Source organism: Caretta caretta, chromosome 13 (assembly GCF_965140235.1).
Source record: "Caretta caretta isolate rCarCar2 chromosome 13, rCarCar1.hap1, whole genome shotgun sequence".
NCBI lineage: Eukaryota > Metazoa > Chordata > Testudines > Cheloniidae > Caretta > Caretta caretta.
In genome coordinates, this window is record NC_134218.1 from 2,974,557 (window position 1) to 2,998,766 (window position 24,210).

The window sequence follows — 24,210 nt, forward strand, 5'->3', positions numbered from 1 at the left end:
TATGGATTGAGCTAGTTTCTCAACATGATGCTCTAAAAACAAGACGTTCTTAGGGCTCCTACAGGTAAAGGCCAAACCTTGGGGCTGGGCTGGGCGTGGGTCTAGCCCGACAGTGCCTGCAAATGACATGCAACATCTGCACCCTGTGCTTGGGTCCAGCCCTGGGCGAAGGAGTGTGGCCGGGGCTGCAAGAGGCTTCCAGCCAGGTCTGATCACCACTACTATTGATGCAAGCCTGGTCACACCAGGGCTGGGCAGGGCTGCCCAAACTCTGGATCTGAGCTTCCTGAAGCACTCGGAGAGTTCAGACTCTGCTGTGTCGGCCTTTTGTAAATAACAAGCCTGTAGTGGAGGCTCAAGACCAGGAGACAACTGGATTCTGTCCATGGAGTTACAACCTCAGCCTCTAGCTTCCTGGGCTGGGCTGGCTGTGGGAGTGCAGCAGTGAACCCGAGCCAGACCCGGGGCAGCAGACTCCTCCAGAGAGGATCAAACAGACACCAGGGAGATGAATCCTTAGAGCAGCGAACAAAAATGCCTGGTGGGCTAGAAGCAAGAGCATCGTGTGAGGTGGTTACAACACTAGATCAGGAGTCAGGTGTTCTGGATTCCAGTCCTCACCAATGTTCCCTCTAATTTTTCCCATCCATGTGCGGAATGAATTTTGTTATGTGCATCAATATGGAGGCGATGTGTGGTGGGGGTGGAGCTGAGGGGTTTGGGGTGTGGGAGGGACTCAGGGCTGGGGCAGAGGGTTGGGGTACGAGGGGGTGAGGGCTCCGGGTGGGGGTGCAGGCTCTGGGGTGCGGCCGGGGATGAGGGGTTTGGAGTGCAGGCTGCCGTGGGGCCATGGCAGGGAGAGAGGACTCCTCCAGCCCTCTCTCCTCGCAGCAGCACCTGGGCTGGGGGGGAAAGGTGCCTTTCCCCACCTGCAGCAACTCCGGGGCTGGGTCCTGGGCAGAGGCGCCTCTCCCCGCTGTGGCCCTTGATAGGCTGATGTGCGGCCTTAGGTCCTCACTCTGCCAAGAGACTCACAATGTGACCTTGGGCAAGTCACTGCCCTGCTCCGTGCCTCAGTTTCCCCATCTGTAAAATGACAACAGGCCAAGTTCAGCGGTGGTGTAACTCACTGGCTGCAGTGACATTACACCAGCGTGTATGTGTCCCAGTAAGACCTCCCCCACAGGGGTGGTGTGGGCCTGCCCATGGCATGGTTTGTCAAGCGCTCCGAGATCTTCAGCACACGGGAAGCACCGAGCACTATGACCATGTGTCAGGGGGAGGGTCCGCTGCTTTGATTGTGCTGCGTGCTGCCCCGCTCACACAAGGAGAGTTACAAGAGACCAGGATGACATCACTCTCCCAGGCCCTCTGAAACCCCACTCTTTTCACCTCGCTCTCTGCCATCACCCTCCCCTTCGTGGCCATCTGCTCCTGCCCCAGGCCCCAGAATGGGTCAGTGCTTTGACAGCAGAACCCAACTTGCAGTGGTGTGGTTTGGTTTGACCTCCCTCCTTTGCCCGGTGCCCTCGCTGTCTGGGGCAGAGTGTAGGCTCTTCGGGGCAGGGACCGGGCGGGTTTCTGATCTCAGGAAAGAGCCACGCCACGTTAGGGTCAATGCAAGGAGGGGACGCCAGCGACGACAAGGGCGATTCGCTTGGTTTCTTCACTCACCTGTTCCCTTCCCCCAGAGCAGGGTCCCGGTGCACAGCGCTGTATAAACAGAGGCTTGGGCATTGCCCGCCAGGCTGCACTGTGAATTTGGGGCTCCGCGCCCCCCATGCCTGCGGCCATGTCAGCCCAGGGCTGGTTCAGATCCCAGGTAAGTGATGTGGGGGGAGCAGGAGAAAGTTTGACATTCTCTCTAGCAACCCCTTCCTCGGGGAAAGCCTATTGGGGGATGCAAATCCTCCATTCCTGCCCTGCAACCAATGATGCGCCTGCCTGGGCGGAGCCTCCCATTGACAGAATAAGCACCTGGGTGTTTACACTAGAGGCGGCTGATGGTGCAGCCCCCAGACTGCACACGAGGGGCGGAGAGCGTCTGGGGGAGCCAGCGCTGGCTGACAGCTCGGCAGAGCTGTAAGAGAAGGCACCAGAGAGAGAGACGGGGAGGGCGTGCAGACAGCATGCAGTGCAAGGCATTGGCTCCAGCTGGCGAGCAAGGCAGGCGCTAGGGAGCAGACACAGGGAGGCAACTGGCTGGGAAAGAATAGGAAGAAAGAGCCAGCATTCTTTTCACCCATTTATTTTGTATCGATCCCCTTCCCCCTGCCCTCAGGGGCTCGTGTGCTGCAGGCTGGTGGGACCCCTGCAGCGCTCCGGGGCAGTGCCAAGCCGGTGTGGAGCACAAGGAGAGACCGGCGTGGCGTTAATCTCACCCTCCATTGATTCAGGAGCCAGCCTGCCTTTTGCACAGCCCGCTTCCCAGCCGGCCGGCGGAGTGAAACATCTCAGGGAGGCAGGGCCGTTTTTTGTAAAGGTGCCAAGCCACTTCCATCAATTTCCTCGCCTGCTGCTTTGACGGACCGAGTTAAAAGGGGGCGGACGGGCTAAAGAACCTTCCCCCGTCCTAAGCAAGCAGAAGATTCTTCCTCCTCCTCTTCTTCCGGACAATGAAAATAACCCTGACTGGCATTTAGCATCTGGGAGCAATTCTTCAGCAGCAGCAGCAGCATGGTCCAGCAGAGGAACATGAGGAGCCGCGCAATCGAGTCCAAGAGGGAGGTGTGTCCCCAGCTAGCCACCAAAGACTCCCTGCTCCTCAAGGAAGCCGGCAGCAAGGGCGAGCCTGCCTGGTGCAAGACGCCGAGTGGCCACATCAAACGGCCCATGAATGCCTTCATGGTGTGGTCACAGAATGAGAGGCGGAAGATCATGGACCAGTGGCCGGACATGCACAATGCCGAGATCTCCAAGCGGCTGGGCAGGAGGTGGCAGCTCCTGCAGGACTCAGAGAAGATCCCCTTCGTCAAGGAGGCGGAGCGCCTGCGGCTCAAGCACATGGCTGACTACCCAGACTATAAGTACCGGCCCAGGAAAAAGGGCAAAATAGGGGCCAGCAAGTCCCGGCCAAGGCTCCCCGTGAAGATAAAACCATCCGTCCTCAGCCGGGTCACCTCCAGCAGAAGGCAGCCTTCCAAGCATGACTCCAGCTGCCAGATGGGAGAGTCCACCCTCAAGATGGAAGAGGACCTCTTAGAGGTGCGGCTGTCAGAGACGCCCTTTGAGGACTGCCCGAAGGCACCTGGCAAGGAGTTCTGGCACATGGTCCCCGCTGCGCGGGCGGCTGGGGAGAAAAGGAGCAAGAGGGATGACTCCGTTGAGTCCCGCCAGCTGAAGGACCCAGAACCCACCGCGCAGCCCTTCCCGGAGCAGGTGAGCTCCCCAGAGAGTGGGTCCCCCTCCCCAATGTCAACTGCATCCCCGCCTTCCTCCTTCTCCTCCTCTGACGAAGAGCTGGAGGAAGAGCTCTTGGGTGTCCTGCCCGGGAAAGCCCAGCCGAGCGCAGCCTGCGGAGCCCTGGACTGGTCAGTCTTCGACAAAGACCTCGACCTTTTCCCCTTGGGAGTCACCTCTCACTTTGAGTTCCCAGACTATTGCACTCCGGAGGTGACAGAGATGATTGCTGGGGACTGGCTGATGTCCAGCATCTCGGACTTGGTCTTTACGTACTGAGTCCCGCGTTCGGCAGGTAACTCTTTTCCACAATCAGGTTGTATCAAAAAACAGGAAGAAAAACCAGCTGTTTACATGCAGGAATCAGGTATTTTGCCTTGAACACATTCAAAGGCAGACACTCCCGATCACCCCATCCCCCGCTGCACACACCCACTTCTCCCAGCGCTAGCTCAGTCATCCTGCTCCGGTCCAGAGCCACGGGGGCTGCAGCTCTGTGGCTGGGCTGGGCCATCACCTTTCATTCCTGAAGCCTTGGGGAGTACGGGCTTGACACAGCCTTTATTTTGCCATGAAATTTGACTGTCTAATCAGGTTTTCATTGTGAACCTCTCTTCTCCCGTCTCCCCTTCCCCCACCCCTGCTTCCAGCTGCTGCTCAGCTCTGCCGCCATCCATCCCTCTACTGCTGAGAGACACTCCCCCCACTCCATCTCGCTTCTACCCCAGATTTTTCCCTCCTGCCCTCTCTTGCTAGCAGAGGCCACCTCCCCCCCAAATGAATTTTCATCCACCATTCCTCCTTCCCCACTCCTTTGCATGTCTGGGAATCACCAGTTTCCTTTGCTTTTATTTCAGTGCGTTGTCAAACCTGCCTTCGTTTTTCTCCTCTTCCTTCGAAGAGCCCTTGGGAAGAGAGCCCAGTCGGGTCCATCCATCCCCGGGTTTATAGGGCTGTCAGGGAGCATGTACAACTTGCGCTCTCCCACCCTTCCGATACCCAGTTTTATTGGGGCTCCGGCGGGACAAGCCTCTGTCCCTGCCTAGTTGCAACGGCGCGCGCACGCTCCCCGCAACTCACTTTGGGAAAGAGCAAAGTTGCACGCACGTGATTTGCACGTGGATCCGAGAGGCTGTTGTTCCTCTCTCCAGACGCTCGTGCAGGCAACTACGCCGTGTGGGGAGCCCGTTCCGAGAAAGGACCCTGCTCCCTGTTAATACGAGAGGTGAGCCAAAGGTGGGGAAAGTGGGCACACGTTGCTTCCTTCTGCACCACACCCTGATTTTAGCACTGAGCCCTGGCATTGCTGGCGATTTGCCCACACCAGCCCCGCGCTGCTCAAGGCTCATTCTGGCTGGTCTTGGCCAGAGGTGCCGGTCTCGCCCATGCCCCGTTCTGATGACTTGCCAAGGGTGAGGCGGCTTTGCGGGCAGTGTGCCGATCCAGGGCTTGCTGGGGAGGGGGAGCCACAGGGAAATCTGCCTTAAGCGACCACCCAAAAGGGACCAACAACAACAAAGCCAGATGCCTGGCTGAGCCAGGTCTGTGACTGAAGGTCGAATAAAACTGTCCTGCTTGGGGATGCTTCCCAATTCACAGTGTCTGCACCCTTTTGTGGAGCTGGGCCTTAGGGCAGGTTTCCCTGCAGACAAGTGACCTGGGGCTTCTGGCAGGGAATGCCCTGGTTGAAGGGCTCTTTGGCTCAGGTTTTCCTTGCCTTTGCTAATGTCTCCTTCCTGCGGTAAAACCGCCTCCTCCTGCTGCTGCCTGGAAACATATGGCTGCAATGGCAGGCTCGGATTTAAAGGCACGGTACAATGCTGCAGAAGGATGGGACCTTTCTGCCCAGGTATGAATGTGCTTTGTTCGGTGGCCCTAGAAAGGGCGCGAGCTGCTCCCTGGCCACAGCCTGAGACTGGGGGGTGGTGCTGGAGGAAGCAGTTTCCCAAGCAAGATGAAATCCTAGCTGTCTGGAAAGAGTGAGGGGACGGGGCGGGGCAGGTCTGAGATTGCACTGTCCTGTTGGTGGCTTGGGATGGGATTTAGCCCTGAAGAAACCTCACAGCTATCCATCCTCGGGAACTCTTGCTTTATACAGCTTCTGAGGTCTCCTCTGCCCTGGATCCCCCACCCCCACCCCAGTGAGGCAGCCCCTCGAACATCTCTCAGGAAGAGGAGCACCCTGAACGCAACCGTGCTGGGGTGCTGTATTACTGCAGAAGTCGCGGCAGGGCTTGTCCCCTTGTTTCTCAGCAGCTTTGCCTCACCTGTCCTGGGCTCCGAGGGCTGTTTCTTAGGGGGCTGCTTGACTCTAGGTCAGAATTCCCCAGTTCCCACAGCTGGGAGGATTTCCATTCAGACTCGGCCGAAGCTCAGAGTCTGGAGTTCCTCGGGTATGAATGGGATCTCCTTCACTAGAAAACTGTCTAGCCGTATGAAACAACACGACTCAAAAAGTCCCGGCTCTGAACGCCGGCATGATCTTCAGAGATGCTGCGTACCTACCACCTCCGTTGGGAGCTATGGGTGAGCGGTGCCTCTGAAACTCAGGTCCTGTGCAGGGCCTCATGTAGAGCACTGTTGGCTTTTCAGTCAAACTGTAATCTAAGTGGCTTTGGTTTAAATGGCCCAGATGTTAGACTTTGAACGGGGACAAGTGGGCGTGTTCAGAAAGTCCTTTCCCAAGGACATTCCAACCCCCTAGTCCCCAGCTGATCAGCTGAGCTCTCGGGATACATTTGAGAAATATTATAGATATGTGTGTGTGTATATATGGATTCAAATTTATAAACTAGGTTTAAAGAGCACTGAGATCATCATGCAAATATGCAAAAAGCAAGGGATCCTTAATGAGCAGAACAAATGTTTCCTATATCAGCCTCACCTTTCCTTCTCCCGCACCAAGGCTTGCAAGCCATTAAAATACAATGTAGTGAACAGACCTTAGCAAACCAAATAAACCCATGGAAAGCCACATGAATTACAGATGCTCCCCGAGATTCCCTGCTCAAGGCAGCCCATTCACCTGCAGTGGCACGAGGCGGGGACACTACAGCCCATCTGCGCCACTCAGCCTCTAATGCAGAGCTCTTCCCCTGCAGCTTCCTTCCCCCCCAGGTGGAGGCCAGACAGGCCCATTGTAATGAAAACCCCACCCCCCTTCCCTTCCCAGCAGGGCACCTGGCAGGTCAATGGATCCCAAAGGGTTTCATACCCACGCAGAGGGGGGCCTACCTTTAAAGAACCTGGGGGAACTGGCCGTACCATCACTTCTGATCCTCAGGAATCCAGCCGCTGAAGTGCCCTCTGCACATGCTGGCTGCAGGAGGGTCTGTCTCCTCCAGCGCTTTCCAGGACACCCAGAGCCCTTTAGGATCTAGGCGCCTTCTTGGAATTTATCTCTTTTCTTGTGCTGCATCCAAGCAAGGCATGAGATAACCTTGGTGGTGACTCAGCTCTGCCCAGGAGTGGCAGCCCCCGGGTCCACCCTGCTGCCTGCAGGGACCTATGCTGGGCTGAGTCAGAGGTGGTCGGTCTTTACCCAGTGCTGTAAATGGACCTTTATGGGGCTGGTTCTGCCAGCCTGCTTCCAGATGTCACTAGAATCCTCAGCCTGGCTGCCCTGGCGTCAGCCCTCCCAAGGCAAGGAAAGCAAGTCAGCAACTTGAGAAAGTAACATATCCCCTGAACACAGCCAGTGCTGCGGCTGGCCCTGTCCCAGGGAAGCCCTGGTCTTCAGTGGGAACAGGTTTGGACTTGGCTGTTTGGAAGGAGGAAATGTTGGCTGATATTCACAGCGATTGGGTGTTTTCAGCTCCCAACGCATTCTTGTGGCAGGGATTGCAGGATTGCCAGTACAGTGCTCCCAGGGAGGGACTTCCTGCAACCCATGAAAGTGGACTGCTTTTTTTGGAGCAGGTGGGATGCAGGTTCTGGGTGTTTCACTCCCCAGAGCATGGCCCACGGACTCTCTCTTCTTAGCTTGACACTTCCCATGCACCAGTCCCTAGAACGATGGCAGTGGCCCGGAGGGTAACTTTTAAAATGAGCATTGACTGTTCAGGAGTACGCCCTCAAACTCCAGGCTCTGCTGTGAACTGTCCTTGCTGCCAGCACCACCACTGCCCATGACTGGTGCTGCCCCCTGAGACCCCCATCCTGCAAGCTTTCCATACAGACAGGTCCCCATATCTGTCCAGAGCCCCACTGCATGGGGGTTTTCCCTTGCAGAGCAGCTTGCAGGGTTGGGGTCTTGGCATTCAGGTGCATGCAGTGACTGTCACCAGCAGGCCCTTCTGTTGCAGTCATGGGGCCGCACCTGGCCTGACGGGTTTGAGTCACAGATCCAAAGGCAGGTGACACCCGGAGAGCAGCAGCACGCTCTGAGAGAAGTGTGGCCAGAAGGGCTGTATATGGAGGGGCCCTGGCGGTGTGCTGGGCCCCCCCGTTTCAAAGTAAGGGGTATTTGCAGGAATAGGGGTAGCTGCGAGCAGGTGACACCAGCTGGAGGCAGAACAGTTTGTAGGGCAGTCAGCGGGCGTGGTGCAACCAGCGAACACACAGCATCCGCCTCGCAGCCAGCCCATGGATCTCATGCTTTCCTGTACCCCCCAGGGAAATGGTCCGTGCCAGTGGGCTCAGAGCGCAGGGAGAGCAGAACCGGCAGGTGTACCGGGGCTGATGGGCTGTGTCTGTCGAAGACATTCCAGCCAGTAACAGGAGCCAGGGTTAGGAGCAGCACTCCAGGGGGCAGTAACAGAGACTCAACGAGTGCCACCCTAGGGTGCATGGGCTGAGGTGGCTTGGCTGGGCATGTGGGTGCTGGAGAGAGTGTGTGATACACGTCCCGCCTCACCAAGAGCATCTTCTGCTCTTTGCCGGCCCAGCTGCCCAGAACGCCTGTCAGGAAGGGGAGAGGAGAATGGACAGGGCGTGGGGGCTGCATCCTCACCCCTCTCACTTGTAGGAAGAGGTGGGTTTCATTGGCCAGCTGTTTTTCCCCTCCCCCACCCCGCAGCTCCAAGGCATGGGAGGAAGCCACTCTGCTGGGTCCCTGCGCATGCCCTCTTTGGGACTGCAGACCCCTCCCCCTACTCTGTGTGTGTGGCGGGAGGGGGCTCAGGTAGAGGGAACTCCAGTCTGGAAGGATTACTGCAAAACACAGAGCAGAACCTGTCCTGGGCCAGGCTCTCCTCTTCCTCTCAGGGGCTGCCCCCAGAGCTGCAGGCCAAAACGTGTCCTGTCCACCCCTGCATCTGTATCTGATAGAGTGGGTTCCCTCTGCCCCTTGGGGCAGACAGGAGACTGGGGGGAATGCTGGGCTCTCCCTGGCCTGGCCTGAGAGATCCCGCAGGGAAAAGCAGGCTCTGGTTCCAGTTAGTTTACAAACCATCAGGCTAAACCCTCCTCAGGAGCAGGCCCCAGGTAGGATCCTCTCTACAGGGACCTGATCACAGCTGCAGAGCCAGGGCCTGGAAGGAGTAAGCGGGATGGTGGCGAGAGGGAAATGCTACTCTTCAGCCTCCTTCCTCCTGACTTTAAGCACAAAGAGCATTTGCTTCCTCTCCGCTCCCACTTCCTGTAGGCTTTTCTTGTTTTCCTTTGTCAGAGGAGAAAGAGTTGTGAACCATGGTGAACTGCTGTGACATGTGGTTTTAGTGCTTTAGAGACGCCCCCGCGTTTTGACTTCTCTCTCATTCTATCGCTTGGCTAGTTTCTGCTGTGACTATCCTTTCCCCGCGTCCCTGCTGCCTGTAATTTGCTGCCGTGCGTGCGCGCGTGTGTGTGACACATTCGAGTCATCGATATAGATAAATAAAAACTTGTCTCAGGAACAAACTCCACGGATTGTGGCCAGCAGGGCTCTGGGGATGCGACCCCCATCCCTTTTCCCAAACCTCCTCCCAACGCTTTACAGTTGTCAGCAGGTGTTGATGGAGAAAAACTCCAGCCTGCAAATGGTGCTACAAGCGCTCTGGGTTTTCTTTTGTATTGTTGTGTTAGTGACAAGGTTCCTGTATCTGTTGTCTTGGAGAAATAGGCTTTTAGATGAGGGGAAGTAACGGCACTTGGTACATCCGAACAGTGTGTGTGAAATGTCCCGGACAGGTTATGTGAAAGCTCGGCTAATGGTTATACTGATTGTTGTAACTATGGAATAAAGTGTATTCTTGGTCTGCCTCAGGTGCTCTTCTCGCTCAGTTTGTGCCTCTGTTTCTGACTCAGCTCACCTACATTGGCAGCCCGACACTAGTGTTACACCACTGGTTACAACGGAGTTACTCCTGATTTACACTGCTGTGAGAGCAGAATCAGTGCCCCCTCTCTTTGCACAAGAACCCCTAGGTTGGAATAGCATGCTTCTTCCTCTGATCCAGCCAGCTGAACCCCAGTTTACCAGTCCCACGGACACCACAAAATCACCAAATCCTGCAAGCCATGTGCTTACGAGTCCGAACAGCATCATCCATTCATACAGAGCCATCACCTCCAGGGGCTTTACAAACAGGACACACACACACGTAGGGCAGGGAGCAAAGAAGAAAACTATCCATCTGAAAGCGCAATGGAGAATTGTAAGGAAGCAGCATGTAATGGCCTAACTTGGACTTTGGCTGGGATACTGTAACGCAGTGGTGTACACCCAAGTTTCGCTAAGTTACTTGCTTACAAAATCAGGCATAAAAACACAAAAGGGTCACAGCACATTATTACTGAAAAATTGCTGACGTTCTCACGTTTACTGTAGGAGTATAAGATAAATCAATTGGAATATACATACTGTACTTACCTTTCAGTGAATAATATATAGAGCTGTATAAACAACGTCACTGTCCGAAATTTTAGTGTGTACTGACTTCACTAGGGCTTTTCCTGTAGCCTGTTGTAAAACTAGGCAAACCTCTAGATGAGTTGATGTACCCCCTGGAAGACCTCTGTGTACCCCAAGGGGTCCGTGTATCCTGGCTGAAAACCACTGTTGTAACACACTCAGAAGCCTGGTGGCGGGAGTGAAAGACCAGCCCTTTTTATTAAACACATGAGCACTGAGCTCAGTCTCAGCATGCCCTGGTGCTGGGAAACTTCTAGTTCATGCTAGGCATGCTCCGAGACGTCATCACAGCTTCGAGCATAGCTAATAGTATGGAGGTGACTCACTACCCATTCTAAGAGACACTAGGGTTAAATGCAGGGCCCAATGACTCCTGCTACTACTGACTGGAGGGAAAAGCACCAGCTAGCGAACTGTCACCAACTGCAGTGGCTAGATTTTCCTCGGCGACCTCCCATCCAAACACCCGCCAAGCCCAACTCTGCTCAGCACAAGGCACCACCTGCCTACTGCCACTGCCGCCGGAAAGGGCGACTCTCACGGTAGTTCCACTGCACAGATCCTTCCAGTGTAGAAGGGGCAAATCCCCAGCCTCTGAGTGCAGCAATGCCCTAGAAGCCGGAGCCGCACCCTCCACAGACACACCCGGGAATCTGGGAGAACAGAAATCCTCTCCCTCCAAAAATACATTACAAACCTCGCAGAAATGTTTTCGTGAATTTCATTGGATTCTGGGTCAAAATTCCCTTTTTGTGGAAAATTTCCTCCCCACTCTCCATACCGACCATCTCCAGTCCCCATTCATTCCCTCCCTGGAGCTGTTCACAGTAGTTCAGTAGAGTTACATGCTCTGTTCCTGTCTTATCCCTGAATGTCTCCATGTACAGCTGTAATATGCCCCTGCTTACAAGATCTACACACCAGAGCAAAAGAGCCACATTCCCAGCCTCCGCCTCTGCTTGTAGCATGGTCCCCTAACTAGGGTCAATAATACTTTGTGCTTACATAGCATTTTCATCCCGGCATCTCAAAGCACTTTCCAAAGGCAGGTAGGAATTAGTATCCACCCTCTTACAGGTAGGGAAAGTGAGGTTCCCCTTCACATGCATACGGTGCATTTCATCCAACAGTATTTCATACCACTATACGCAACATCACAGAAATGCAGCCACCTCTGGGGTATAAGGCAGCAGACAGACAGGGAGCTGGCATTCAGCCAGGGTTGGGGGAGTTCTGCTCAAGGAAACCATTGGAACAGTGCCGGGAATTCTGTCATGCCCACACAGAGCAGATGAGACCTTGGTTTTCAAAGCCTCTGATGAGGCACCTCTCTCTGTGCCACAGGAAATTGCATGGACACAGGCCTGTGCTTGCAGCAGTTCAGGTGTTTCCGACCTGAGGCTCAGGTCACTAGCCCCCCCCCCCACCCCCCCCGGCGACCTGCTCCCTCTTTCTGTGTGATTCATCAACACACAAAGGTGTATGGAAACCTCACAGGCAAGGTGACGCAGCCTTTGCATTGCACCCACCACCAGCCTCCGCCCTACGGGGCAGAGGGTGTGTTACAAGTGTCCCAAAGGAGCCAGACTGTACAGGGACCCAGCTGCCTTGAGTCTCCTCTTCTCCTTTCTGGCACCATCCCCCAGACCTGCCTGAGCATCAGAGCAGCCCAGGGCAGGGTCCCCCCACGCTTCTGTGACAGCAACCGACAGGAAACGAGGCTGCTTCTGTGTAGGTCACGGAGACATCTGCTGGCCAGCAGGGGTAGCAGCTACTGACAGGACGGTACCTTGGGGGACGATAACTATCCTCCACCCAAGGAAAGGGGGGAGTGAAGAGGAAACTAAGGCCCTTTATGTCCCAGAGGCTCTGACGGCAACTCCGCCCAACAGATTCACTTAAAACAACCCCCCGGCCCCAAAGTCCCTCCACTCTTAACTGTGCCAGAACTCCGGGACATGCCCCGTTTTTAATATAGTGAAAAAGCTCATTCACGCCCTGAGACAATGCCTGGGATTTGCTTCTCCCATTAAAATAGCAAATTACGCATTCGTTGTTTGCTTTGCGGGGAAGGCCGGGAGCTGAGAGAAGAATAAAGTGTTGGGTTACCTTTAAAGACGTGTGCAGCCTGTGCTGTGTCCTCTGTGTGCTGTGTATGCCCGCACACACATGGAAAAGGGGAGAGGGGCACTGAGCGGCCGGCAAGACTGTGTGCGTGGCAAACAGGATCTCAGTCACCAGGTCTGGCTCAAAGCTGAAATGAATACAGATGATTTTATCAAATCAGTCCCTTGAATAAAGCATGGTGTCCTGCCAAAGTGTCCTTTGGACTTCAGTGTCCCTGGGGTCTGGGAACAATATTGGCTGGTTAGCAGCCGCCAAAGAGCCAGCAGGGGGCACAACACCTTGGTTATTGTGGATACCACAAATATAAACTTTGTTTGGAAGCAAAAGAAAGAACTTAATCATGGAACGGGTAGATTTTAAAAACACACCAAACCCCAAACGTTTAGACTCTGCTGGACTTCCACTGTCCTGTTGTAACAATCTGAGGCCCAAAACTCACCCCCCTTTAAACATCCGTGTCAAACACCAGCCCAGCTGTCATCAGTGACCCTTGAGTACTAGACACCAGCCCAGACCCCTTCACCTGTTACACAAGACAGGCTCCAGCACCCGAAGCTGTGGAGAGACGCCAAGGCTGGTAGCTGGGTTTGCCAGGGCAGCCAGGTGAAAGCAGGCTATGTAGTGCCAAGGGCAGTAAGTTAACCCTCAGCCTCCCAGTGGCAGGCCAGAGCACAAAGGGGCCTGAGGGACCCAGAAGACACGTCGGACATACCAGGCAGATGGGAGCGCAGTCCAGGGAAACAGGCAGCCCAGAGGCAGAGGGGCTGGAGCCTTTCCCTGGGTTGCCGACTGAAATCAGTCCCATGGCAGCAGGGACTGGAGGTCGCTGACATTGCCATCGAGTGTTCTCAGTCCGCCCCACAAAACCCACCCCTGTGGTTAGTGCTCACTGGCCCTGCGTGTGGGCAAGCCTCAGCAGAGAGGCCTGGCTGGCCTGGGTTGTGGGGAGGGTCCAGCTGGTCCTCGGTGCGTCTCGCTGCAGCATGCGGCCACGCTCCCAAAAAGCAGCTTCTGCCTGGGGCAAGCGCAGCACAGCGGCACGCACTGGAGTCGCGCCGGCTGGGTCCGCCAGGCACCACACACTGCACTCATGGGCCACGCTGGGGTGGAGGGCATGGGGTGGAGGGCTGCAGGACCAGGCCCGGCGGCTATTTGGAATGGGAACGCGGGACCTTCTCCAGCCATCGCTGCTCAGCAGCAGCGCTCTGCACACCCAGCCCTTGTCTGCCACTAGCTAGTGAACGTGTCCAGCGCCCCGTGTTACAGACGGGGAGGGTAAGAGACTTGCTCAGGGTCACACCGTTGGAGCTTGGACTCGCGCTTCGACCTCGTGGAGGCCACGGCTGAGATCCTGGCTAGGCTGAAATGTATGGCAAAGTTCCCATTTACTTGAGTGGGGCCAGGACTTCACCCCAAGCCACTAAGTATCACACTCCCCTGCCTTGGCTAGCTAGCAAATCAGCGTTGTTGTGCCCTCTGGGCTAAGCGCTTCACTCAGAGCTTCAACCGCTGTGATCCTTCGACGGGGGGCAACGTCTGACTTGACAGGTCAGGGTGTCCGCGGATCGGGGTGGGGGTCAGGGAGGCATTTGGAGCCCTACACTGTGTGTAGCCTGGCACACCTGGCTGTGGTACAGGTCCGGGACTGGGAATCACGAGACCTGGATGGGGGCAAGTCAGCTAACCCCCAGCAGTAAACTGCTCACGTTTAATGTCCCCAAAGAGCACTGAGACCCTTGGGGGGAAGACACCATAGGTTCTAATGGGGTTTATTTGCTCTCCTCCGAAGCATCAGCAGACCAGACCTGATGGCTTGAGCAGCTCCGGTAGGATCTCTTGCATGTTCGTCCTTCCAGAGGGGCTCAGGACACCCCTAAATCCATTATCGTTGGGGTGGCAAAGGCCTCCCAGGTCCACCTTCCAGAACCAACAGCCTATGAATGTCAACTTCAGCATCCAGCGAAAGTTGTCTCCATGGCAACAGGGCGGTGGCGCCGGCCTGTGACTCATGGTAAACGAGCCGTCCCCTGAGCCAACTGCCGAGAGGCTCCGGGAAGAATTGAAAAGCTCGCCCCGCCGCAGATAAAACCCATGTGGAAATAACAGAGCCATTCAAATCCCTTTAGAACTGCTCCGAAATTCATGGCCGGATTAGGCCGGGCAGCTGGTCTCTTGTCTGTATCCAGTATTAGAAAGTGATTACACCAGCTGGGGAATTACAGGATTGGGTGAACTGCAGGGCAGCTCACGCCTCTGAGCTGCGTCCCCTAATCCCACTGCAGTTACACAGTAAAATAAATCTGAGCACAACAATAACAACAATAACAACAACGGGCGACTCGAGACCCAAATACACCCCTCTGCCCCGGAAGCCTTGTCTCCAAGGCGCCCGAAGGAATTAACACCCAGCTCTCTTGTTTTCCTCTTGTCCTCTGCTCTCCAAGCAGCTGTTACCAAGGTGACAGCAGGACCAAACACGTAACCAGGGGGCTGAGGGTCCGTTCCTGGTTGGATCTAGGGATAGGTCCAAACCAAATCCCCTCTACGCTCTGAGGGAGCTTGGATCCAGATCAAACCCCCAGCCTCTGAATACCCCAAACCTTTATTTTTTTGGAGGGGGAAAGGGTAGATCCCAAATGTTGCATCCCGCCCCATGTTATAATAAGCCAACCCAAAGGTCTGTTTTTTTCTGTAGTCTCCCCAATCCAGTTATTTCCTCTTCCTTTTATATTTCTAGCCCCTCAGTTATTCTTTTCTCCCCATGTGCCTTGCATCTCCCCTGCAGGTCCTTTCCCATCATCAATTCCTTCTGGGAGAATGAGGAGAAACTGGTCTTTAGATACTTGGAATTAAATCAACCATCTCTCCAACTTCCACTCACCACGCCCTCCACAAAGCCCAGTTGAGCCCTGTGAGTTAGCCTCTCTATGACTCAATTTCAGGGAGCCGGGGAAGGTGCTACCAGCACCAGGTCAGGCCGAAATGCAGCCCAGGACAGCCAGCAAACCTGCGGCAAGCCCTGGTCATGTTAGAACATCGCTTCTAAGGGAGGTCTGGAGAGCTAGTGAGCTAGAACCCTGGGCTGCAGGCAGGACTCCTGGGTTCTAGTCTGAGCTCAGGAAGGGGAAGCGTAGCCTAGCAGTTGGGGTCGGGGGCTGTGTGTCAGGATGCCTGGGTTGGGTTCTATTCCCAGCTCTGCCCTTTGCAATGTGGTTCCTACAGAGAGGCCATGCATGGTCACTACCTGCCGGGTCGCCGGGCAAGCCCCAGGGGAAGATGATGGATTTTGAGGGAGCTGCCTTTGATTTGATGGCACAACAGGAAGCTGTGGACGTGCCCTCGAAGCGACAAGCTGTCAGTGAAACTCCACGGCTGAGGGAGATTCTCATCCCTGCCAGCCTGGCTGGGCTCTCTGGAGAGAACCATGGCCCTGTGCGGCCCAGCCGCGGGCTGCTGGATGCCCTGGAGGCTGGACCAGCCATCACGCCCAGAGGTCTGGACCTGGATTCTACTCTCAGAGGTCCTAGTCCTGGGTTTACACCAGTGTCTCCGAGACCTGAATCCTGCCCGGGGGCAGAGTCTGATGCTGCAGGCCTGCCCTGCCCAGGCACCGTGGAGACAGTGGCTCTCCGCTCTGCCCTTCTCATCTTGCCACCAACGCGGCTGCCCTGCCAGCCAAGATGGGCCCTTGCTGCACTGCCAGGCTGGGGTCACACCCTGCCTAGCGGCCCCCAGCACACCGCACTCCCCAGCGCTGCGACTGACGGCTCCTCCACATGCTCCCATCCCCTCAGACCCGCTGACACACACAGCCACGCATCCTCTCTCTTCCTCTGACTCAGACACTGCTCAGCTCCACGGCTGTGCGGAGCCAGCCTCTCACAAGCTTCAGCTGGCTGGGAAACGCCAGGCAGATGCTGGGCTAGCTGGCCACTGCAACAGGTAAACAGCCCTTCCTCCATCACCCCCTCCTCGCTGCCCTGCCTGCCCCGTGCAGCCCGGCTCCCTCCCCTTTCACACCCTCCAATTCAGCGGGTGCTGCTGAGCCCTTTGGAAAAGAAAAAGAACTCCAGCTCCCACCGGCCGCCAAACCCTGGCCCGAGCCGGCGCCCTCTGCGTCCCAGCCAGCCACGGAGAGAGGAGACACCCGGTGCAGTTTGGATACTGTTGGAGCAAGATCTGTCGTCCCGCTACGGGTCTCGGTCCCGAGGGCGTCCCGCAGGCAAAGGGGCCATCCCCAGAGGCAGAGCCCCGAGGGGAAAGGATGCGCTAGGAGCTCAGCCTGCGGTAAGGGTAGCGGGTGCAGCTCCATGAACTGCCACAGGTTACTCCATGGGGGAGGCGGCTCGGCGTGGCTCAATGCCCCCAGCTCGGCCTCAGGGCCAAGCAGGGCACAAGGGGAACTTGATGTGCTAAAATCCTGGACATGTATGGAAGTGCAGGAAGGAAGTGGGGGGAGTGATCAGCGGGGACGGGGAGAATGAGATGCAGCGATGCAGACAGTGGTGTTTACTCGCCTGTGACTCACCCGCCAAGGAGCGGGGGAGATTTTCTGATGTCTGGTGCCAACAGGGCCCCCTCACAGAGCCCAGAGTTAGACACCTCTTGCCCGGACATGGGCCTTCTCGGTACAGGAGCAGGGAAGGCATGACAAATGCCCCAGTGCCAGTAACCGGGCCACAAACCCAGCATCAGGGTTTAGCCTGTGCGGGTAGGGATGGTTCTTCTGGCTGGAACCGGGGCAAGGGGTGTTATGCCCGGGCTGCTGCTCCTCAAGGATGGGAGGTGCCGTATCGGATGACCCTCTGCTAACCACCACGGCTGGCAGAGAGGCCCTGTGGGTGCAGGATCACCCTCCGCCATGCCAGGCCCCGCGGCATGTCTGTCTGACTGGGTGATGTGTCAGTGCTGAGGGCAAGGCCCCAGCCAGGCCTGGGCTCCCTGAAATTAACACAGACACTCAGCGCTTTCAGTGGGTGGGGGACCCGCCTCTCCGAGCAGCCCCTCGGCCCTGGGTGCGACTCCGGTGACTCCACCAGGGTTACTCCAGCGAGGAATTTGGCCCCTAAGTCCTTCTCAAACCCTTCCCCCTGGGATTGAGGGGTCCCCCTTCTCCCCTGCCCCTCGTCCCCCGCAGGGCCCAGCAGGGAGGCTCTGCCATTTCCACCCCCTCCCCACACACCAGCTCTGCTGTCAGCGCCCCAGCCCCAGCTGTGACTGCGGCCCACCGAGGCAGTTCCCATGGCAATGCCCAATCAGCCCCAGGCTGTGCTACTCAGCCCCACTGAAGGCGGACGCGGTGATTGGTGGGGACAGGCAGGACAGGGTGGGTGTGAGCGCTATAGGAAAAGTGTATGTGTGGGGAGCGGGGTGGGGGGGGATTGCTTCAGCATGAGGAGGCAGCGCTGAGTGGTCCCATCCCCTCCGCTGCCCCTCCTCCTCCTCCGCTCACATGATTGGGTGACTGGGGATACCCTGATCCTGCGGGAGTTCAGCTGGGGGCTCCTGGCAGGAAGGATGGAGCCAGTCTCTGTTCAGCGGCAGGGCTGGCCAGAGTTTGGGACCCAGAAAGGGTCCCGCGATTGGTGGGTGCACCAGAGGTGTCAATCTCAGCTTCCACTTGAGGCAGTGACTCTGGAACCGACCGCCAGGGAGCGCGGGCACGCAAAGCTCACGCTGCTCCCCCCCCCCCCCCCGGATGCCCAAGGCTTGCAAAGCACCGGGGCTGCAGGTTCCCCCAACATCCTCGTGGGAGGAGACCCAACAATCATCTCATTGGCCCTTCCCAGGTCCTGCAAGCTGACTCTGCCCACAGGATGATGGGCTGCGGTCCTGGCCAAACCCTCCTTGATATCAATGGGGCAGGAACCTGACACTGAGCAGGGGAGCCGTGGGAGCAGGGCCCTGGCTCAGCAAGGGCTGGCCCTGCTCTGAAGGGCCCAGTCCAGCTCCTCATGGGCCGAGGATACTAGGCCTGACGCGCTGAGAATGCCCATGTCTCCTTGGTACCAGCAGGAGGCGCTCTCAGGAGGCTGAGATGGTGGTTCAGAGCCGTCACTCCTGTCTCCTCACTTCTGTCCCCATGCCCACCCCTCAGCTCCCCCTCCCCGCGTACTGTTATCCCATGCCCTGGCCATTAACCCCTCAGCCCGAGCTAACAAGATCCTCTCGGCCCCCAGTTTATCGGAGCCAGGTTTCAAACATCACGTCCTGACGAAGATGAAGCCGCTCCCTAGTGTCTCCAGTTGGGAGAGGGCTCTGGGAGCCCACCCCGCCATGGGAGGGAGGTGGCACCCAGCTTGGGGGTGTCCTGCCCCACAAGACGGGTGGGGAGCACGCTCAGAAAGAGCAGGGGGAACATTCTTGGCCACTGGGTGAGAGCAGGGGAACCGAAAACTGAGTCCGAGCTTTACAGACTGGCTCTGACTCTCCATATTCCCAGAGACCTTCCCTCCCTGTGGAACATGAATGAACCAAAGCACGCTGCCCAGCCCTCTGTGATGGGCACAAGGGTCATTACCCCCATTTCACATATGGGGAAACCGAGTCACACAGAGATTAAGTGACTGACCCAAGGCCACTTGGCTAGTTATCAGCACAGCTTGGAACTGAACCCAGAAATCCTGGGTTCTGTCTGTCTTCTAACCACTAGGGGACACCCTCTAGCTAGACACAGTGGACAGGCTCAGGGGTGGGCTGTGCTTACACTGTGGGAAAGGCACCAGTCAGCAGTGCACTCCTGGGTGCCCCCCAGTCACTCACCTCAGGAGTGGACTGTGCTCAGCAGAATGTGAATGTCTGGCTGCAGTCGTGTCCTGGCATCCGGCTGCGGGATGGGGCCTGCATGTGTCTTGTGGGTATCCCCGACGTGCCGTGCCCACGGGCACAGGGCTAGCTCCACTCCTGGAGGCGTTCACCTCCCTGAGCTCGGCATCAGCCGCAAAGGGACGTCCTGACAGGTGTTCTCAATCCCCTCCCCAGGCTCCATGCCTGCCCGCAGCCAGTCGTGCGGCTGCAGCCGGGGGCCCAATGTGGAGCGCGGGAAGTGGTATGGGGTCCGCTCCTACCTGCACCTCTTCTACGAGGACTGCACCGGTGCCAGTCTGGCTGATGACATGACCGAACCCCCAGTCTCCCGTGCCCACGGCGGATGGCCCTCCCTCGTGTGGAAGGTAAGAACCATGTCAGCATCATTAGCCCCTGCTGGGAGGTGCTCTGCTCCTGGACCCTGGGGTCAAGGGTCACTCACCCTATCTGGGTGTCACCTCTGGGACAGTCAAGTCCCATCCCAGGATTTCCCCCCGAAACTCTCAAGCCCACAGTAAGAGCCTGGGTTCCTTCTCCTCCTCCCCAGTTTGGATTGCCTGGCTTGTCCTGTCCAGGGACCCTCTCTGGCCCTCTGCCGTTAGAAGGCTAGAGACCCTTCCCCAGGGCCAGAGGAGGATGAGGCACAGCGTGCCGGAGATGCCGGGCGGTTCAGCCGTCAGGGATCACCCAGCTCTCTGGATCGCAGAGTCGTCCGGCTGAGGCACCGTGCAGGCAGGTATGGCACTGGCCTCCCCCTCGCAGCTCAGCCAACGTGCCCTAGCCTGCCCTTCCCCAGGACCTCTCCCCTCCGTGCTGGCAAGCAGCAACGCTGTCTAGCCCAGCCCTGGGCTTCTGCTGAACCCGCAGATTTCAAGGCCACTGTGATCAGCTAGTCTGACCTGTCCAGCACAGGCCCGGGGACTTCCCGAAATAATCCCTGTTTGAACAAGAGCCGATCGTGTAGAAACCATCCAATCTGGATCTAAAGCTGGCTGCTGAGGGAGAATCCCCACAGCCCTTGGTAAGTTGTTCCCATGCTGAGTTACAAGTGTGCACCTGTCTAGCTTCAATCAGGCAGTGAAGAGCTGACGTCTGAACACTGGTCACTAGGGACCTGCTAGGGACTCAGAGGAGAAGCCACCCCTAGCTGGAGGTGGGCCCATGCTGTCCCAATCCAAACTCCCCTTTTATCGGAGGGTCTCGACTCACTTCCCAGCACAAATATTAACTCAGCCTCGCAGCACTGGGAGGGAGGGATCCTTAGCCCCTTTTTATAGAGGAAGAAACTGAGGCACACACAGGCTGAGACCAGTCTGTCTCAGGCCAGAAGGGGGGTGCAACCCAGGAGTCTTGACTCCCTGACCCCAGTTCCTACCCCTTGAAAACGCTGTACATGCGAGCTAACCACCATGCTACGGACCCTAAGGTGCAATGTCTCGCTGCTTCCCAGCTAGTCAGAAAGAAGGAAGGAGCTCAGCACTCAGGAGGATCTCAAGCCAGGGCTTCCCCACCTGGTCATGTGATGATGCAGGGTCACCAGGTCAACTGTGCAGGTAGCCCTGAGATCAGCTGACACCTCCCCCAAATGAATCAGCCTGCAGCACTGGATGCAATTCAGCTGCTGTGCTGGCATGGTCCCGGCCCTCTCCTCCCCTCGCTCGAGTCCTCATTGTGCCCCTGCAGAATCAGAGACCCCCCATCCCCGGGCCTGCAATGAAAGCGGGGGCCCTGGGCACAGAATCAGCTCATCGGACAACATTTTCCATGTGGGGGCCAGAGAGAGGCTCTTTAATGAGTCTCGCTAAGTAGCTTCCCAAATGCCTAATCCAGGGGACCTACTGGCTGGGACTTTGAATCTAGAGTCCATGATTATTTATGGGCTTTAGCAGCTGGCCGTAGGCCTTGGGTTACTGCGGAGGGTTATCTGAGTTGGGGGATGGGCTCGGGGGTTATGGTGGGGGCATCTCCAGGGGGCTGGGGTTGTTCATTTGTCTTAGATGCGCCGGGTGCCAGGCACTGCAAGAGACAGACCCTGCCCCGAAGAGCAGATGGTCTAGAAACAAAGGGTGGGAGGGGAAACGGAGGCACAGAGAGAGGGAGGGAGTGCCCAAGGGTCAAGCCAGGACTAGAAACCCCGCTCTCGGGGGTGCCAGGCCAGTGCCCTAAACCATTCTGTCCCCATCCCCGGTGGTAGAGCCTTTCCTCTCATTAGTAGCACGCAGACTGAGCCCTTTGCATCCCGGCCCCCAGGTGAGTCTCTCAGCTGGAGTGCTGCTCTTGCTGATTGGAGCCGCAGCACTGGCCACAGGTTACCTGGTGCCCCCGAAGCTGGAGGGCATCGGAGAGGAAGAGTTTATGGTGCTTGACCTGCAGGCGATGGCGTATAACCATGCCCTGGAGACCTGCAGACTGGTGGGCACTGTCCTGTGCGCCGTGGCCGGGGCCCTGGGGGCTGCGGGCGTCCTGGCGTGCATGCTGGGCAGGACTGCACGAGGGGGCGAGGAAGAGGAGGAGCAGCAGCTGTCGCCCATTCTGCGGGAGAGCCCCCTGAAGAAGCACAGCACCATCATCATGCCGCCGGCGGCAGCAGCAGGATCACCGGCCGTGCCCTTCGGCACTTCGCAGATACAAAACATACAGCCAAAGAGGGACACACGGCTCCCCCTTCTGCCCCCCTCCACCGCTGCACCCGCACCCTGAAGCGAAGAGTTCTTCTGTCTCCCCCCCGTGTTACTGCTACACCCCGATTAACAGCCCCACTGCCCCTGGCTCTAAGGAGCACCAATGTGTCACCATTCAGCATTAGCAGGAGGAAGGTGGGTGCAGCACCTGGACCCCTTCCCACTGCTTCATCTGCAGAACCTGGGGAACTGCAAGTGGCTAAAGCTGAGCCTTCCACTGGGGAAGGGAGGAGTGTGGAGGGAGGCTCTGGCCTGGCCCCCCACGTGGGAAGATCTGAGGCTGGAGGTGCCACCTGGCTCGAGCCAGAACAGAAACGCCCCACCTGAGCTCAGGCTGCCTCAGCCTTTAAGCCAATAGGATCATCTCATGCCACATCATCTGGAGGCTGGACTACAAGAAGCAAGAAGGAAAGTGTGTTCTGAGGTAGAGGTGGAGTACGATTGGCCATCGCCTAATGGACAAAGTCCCAACTTTTCTGTGATCCACCTTCCTCTGCCCTGCTTCCTGGTCAGCTGTGACTGATGAAAGTGTCTGAGTACCAGTCCAGCAATGTCCTCCTTCCGTGCTGGTTCAATAAAGATACAAAGAAACTCAGGTTCATCATCAGTCATTTCCAGCATGACTTTGTCACAATCCCATGAGCCCTGGGTGTCACACGACAGCCCCCTTCACCTTCTAACCAGTCCCACAACTGAATTCAATTCTCTGCTTAATCAGATCACAAAATCATTTGACACAGCTTCTGCCCTTTAGACACTTTAAACAGGAGATATTGGCTAATCTGATCAATGGCTACAGAGGTCAAATGCCATTCAATTACTGTTTAGAATATAGTTTTAATGAAAGGCAGACACAGAATAAGGTTCTGTTAATTACTAGGGAGGAGAACGAAACATGCATAAGGTAGAAAAGCCCAAGGAAAACCCCACAACAATCCTGCAGGACTCCAGCACAATTCCAAGCAGGACGAGTTAGACATTGCTATTGACTTTGGTCACCTTCTTTTCTCAGATCTGGTGAGGCCACCCTGATGATGTCAGCAGTTTTGCACTGGTATAACTGGGAGTGGAATTTAGCACCCGTGACATGGGCCTTGATATTCCTATTACCTTCAATTACCTGAGGGTTGGGTTTTTGAGACAGGAGATTCCTCTAAATCAACCCACTTTCAGGAACAGTTTCAGTTTTGACAAAATGGTAAAAATGTTTCCTCAAAAAATTCTTGACCAGCTCCAACCAGGAGTTCAAAAAGCATGACTCAGGGCCCCCCAGGATGGTGTGAATGGCTGAAATCATGGGATTTTAAAAATAAAAAATGGGTTCTTTTTATATGCTTACTGGTTTGGGACCTTTAGGGGTCAGGTTTGCAAGCTTTTCTCTGAAACAGTGGGATAGAAATGTACTTTTTTTTCTTCAAGTGAAAGCTGAGTTTCATATAATCACATGACTCCAGGAGCTGGGGATTGAAAGAAAAGACCAAATATCTTGAGACTTACAATAAAATCACAAGACTTGGCAGCAAGTTTAATTCAAGATATTTGTTAGGAGACTCTATCCTGTCCTAGTGGAAATGGACAATGACTTGACCTCAATGATTCAGGCCTTCGCCACCTCACAGCTCGACTACCGCAAAGTAATATACCTGGGCATGAAGTATTTAGGAATGTCCAGCTAGTATTGATTTTGCAGGGCCATGGGGCAGTTCAGACCCGCATCCCATTCATCCAACTCTCCACCCTCATCGGGGACTTCCGAGTTCAGCCCCTGTCTACCATGGATAAGCTCAGACGCTGAGTTCAGTCCGAGTGACAAGAACAGACGCGTTCCAATGGCCCCATTCAGCACTTCCTGGATTAGGGCTGGCTTTTAGGATATTCCTGTGGAAGCTGCCGGTGCCCCAGTCAGAGAGAGCAGGGGAATCCATGGCCCGGGGCACGTGACACACACCAGGGGAGGGTGTGAGGAGGCAGGGAGCCCTGGAGGATTATGAGCACTCCCTGGTGAGGAGAGCCGGTGCTGGGCACAGCCGCCCAAGCCAGGTCTGACCCTGGAGGCGTTCATGGCCATTCTGGCCCCCTACCCCAGACTGCCAAGGCCCATGTGCCGCTCTTCCCCTGCATGTGCCCTGGCCTCCCCTGAGCTGAGGCAGGAATCCGGGCGGCCCCTTTTCCACACGTCACCGCCTGGTGGAGCTGTGTGCTCAGAGCTCAGGGCTGGAGGAATGGCACTGCCAGGGCTCACTGACAACAGGCTCCTGAGGACACAGAGCCTGGGAGCAGCTTTTCAGCGAGCAGCAGAGGTCACCTCTGCCCAATGCCCCGAGCCCTGGGCTCTGGGAGTGCCTCACGCCCGCCTGGCAGGGC

General features: G+C 56.5%; 2 protein-coding genes and 1 long non-coding RNA gene across 5 annotated transcripts in view; 2 read left to right on the forward strand and 1 right to left on the reverse strand.

The window, feature by feature from the left end:
- Positions 1 to 14,470, reverse strand: part of LOC142068698 (uncharacterized) — a 35,208-nt gene extending 20,738 nt beyond the window's left edge. The window contains exons 1-2 of the long non-coding RNA XR_012664624.1: positions 14,164 to 14,470; positions 12,341 to 12,485 (exon numbers count right to left, since the gene is read on the reverse strand). This is a non-coding gene — a long non-coding RNA (uncharacterized LOC142068698). The remainder of the gene's footprint in view (positions 1 to 12,340; positions 12,486 to 14,163) is intronic.
- On the forward strand, positions 1,977 to 9,582 carry SOX12 (SRY-box transcription factor 12). The gene has a single exon (XM_048820431.2). The coding sequence runs from the start codon at positions 2,677 to 2,679 to the stop codon at positions 3,676 to 3,678; it is 1,002 nt and encodes a 333-aa protein (XP_048676388.1). The 5' UTR covers positions 1,977 to 2,676; the 3' UTR covers positions 3,679 to 9,582.
- A 1,508-nt stretch (positions 14,471 to 15,978) lies between the features above and the next one.
- On the forward strand, positions 15,979 to 23,812 carry NRSN2 (neurensin 2). 3 transcript variants are annotated; one of them, XM_048819899.2, is made up of 3 exons: positions 15,979 to 16,645; positions 19,340 to 19,530; positions 21,539 to 23,812. In XM_048819899.2, the coding sequence occupies exons 2-3, from the start codon at positions 19,345 to 19,347 to the stop codon at positions 21,863 to 21,865; spliced, it is 513 nt and encodes a 170-aa protein (XP_048675856.2). In that variant the 5' UTR covers positions 15,979 to 16,645; positions 19,340 to 19,344; the 3' UTR covers positions 21,866 to 23,812. The 3 variants fall into 3 exon arrangements, with proteins under 3 accessions (XP_048675856.2, XP_048675855.2, XP_048675854.2); XM_048819898.2 differs by having other exon boundaries at positions 16,161 to 16,300; positions 21,416 to 23,807; XM_048819897.2 differs by having other exon boundaries at positions 16,164 to 16,645; positions 21,416 to 23,806.
- The last annotated feature ends 398 nt before the right edge of the window (positions 23,813 to 24,210 follow it).

Bases quoted from the DNA above. Each gene is read 5' to 3' on its own strand.
- SOX12 (XM_048820431.2), top strand. From the start codon at position 2,677: ATGGTCCAGCAGAGGAACATGAGGAGCCGCGCAATCGAGTCCAAGAGG.
- NRSN2 (XM_048819898.2), top strand. From the start codon at position 19,345: ATGCCTGCCCGCAGCCAGTCGTGCGGCTGCAGCCGGGGGCCCAATGTG. The intron at 19,531-21,415 runs GTAAGAACCATG...CCCGGCCCCCAG, and splicing joins GGCCCTCCCTCGTGTGGAAG to GTGAGTCTCTCAGCTGGAGT.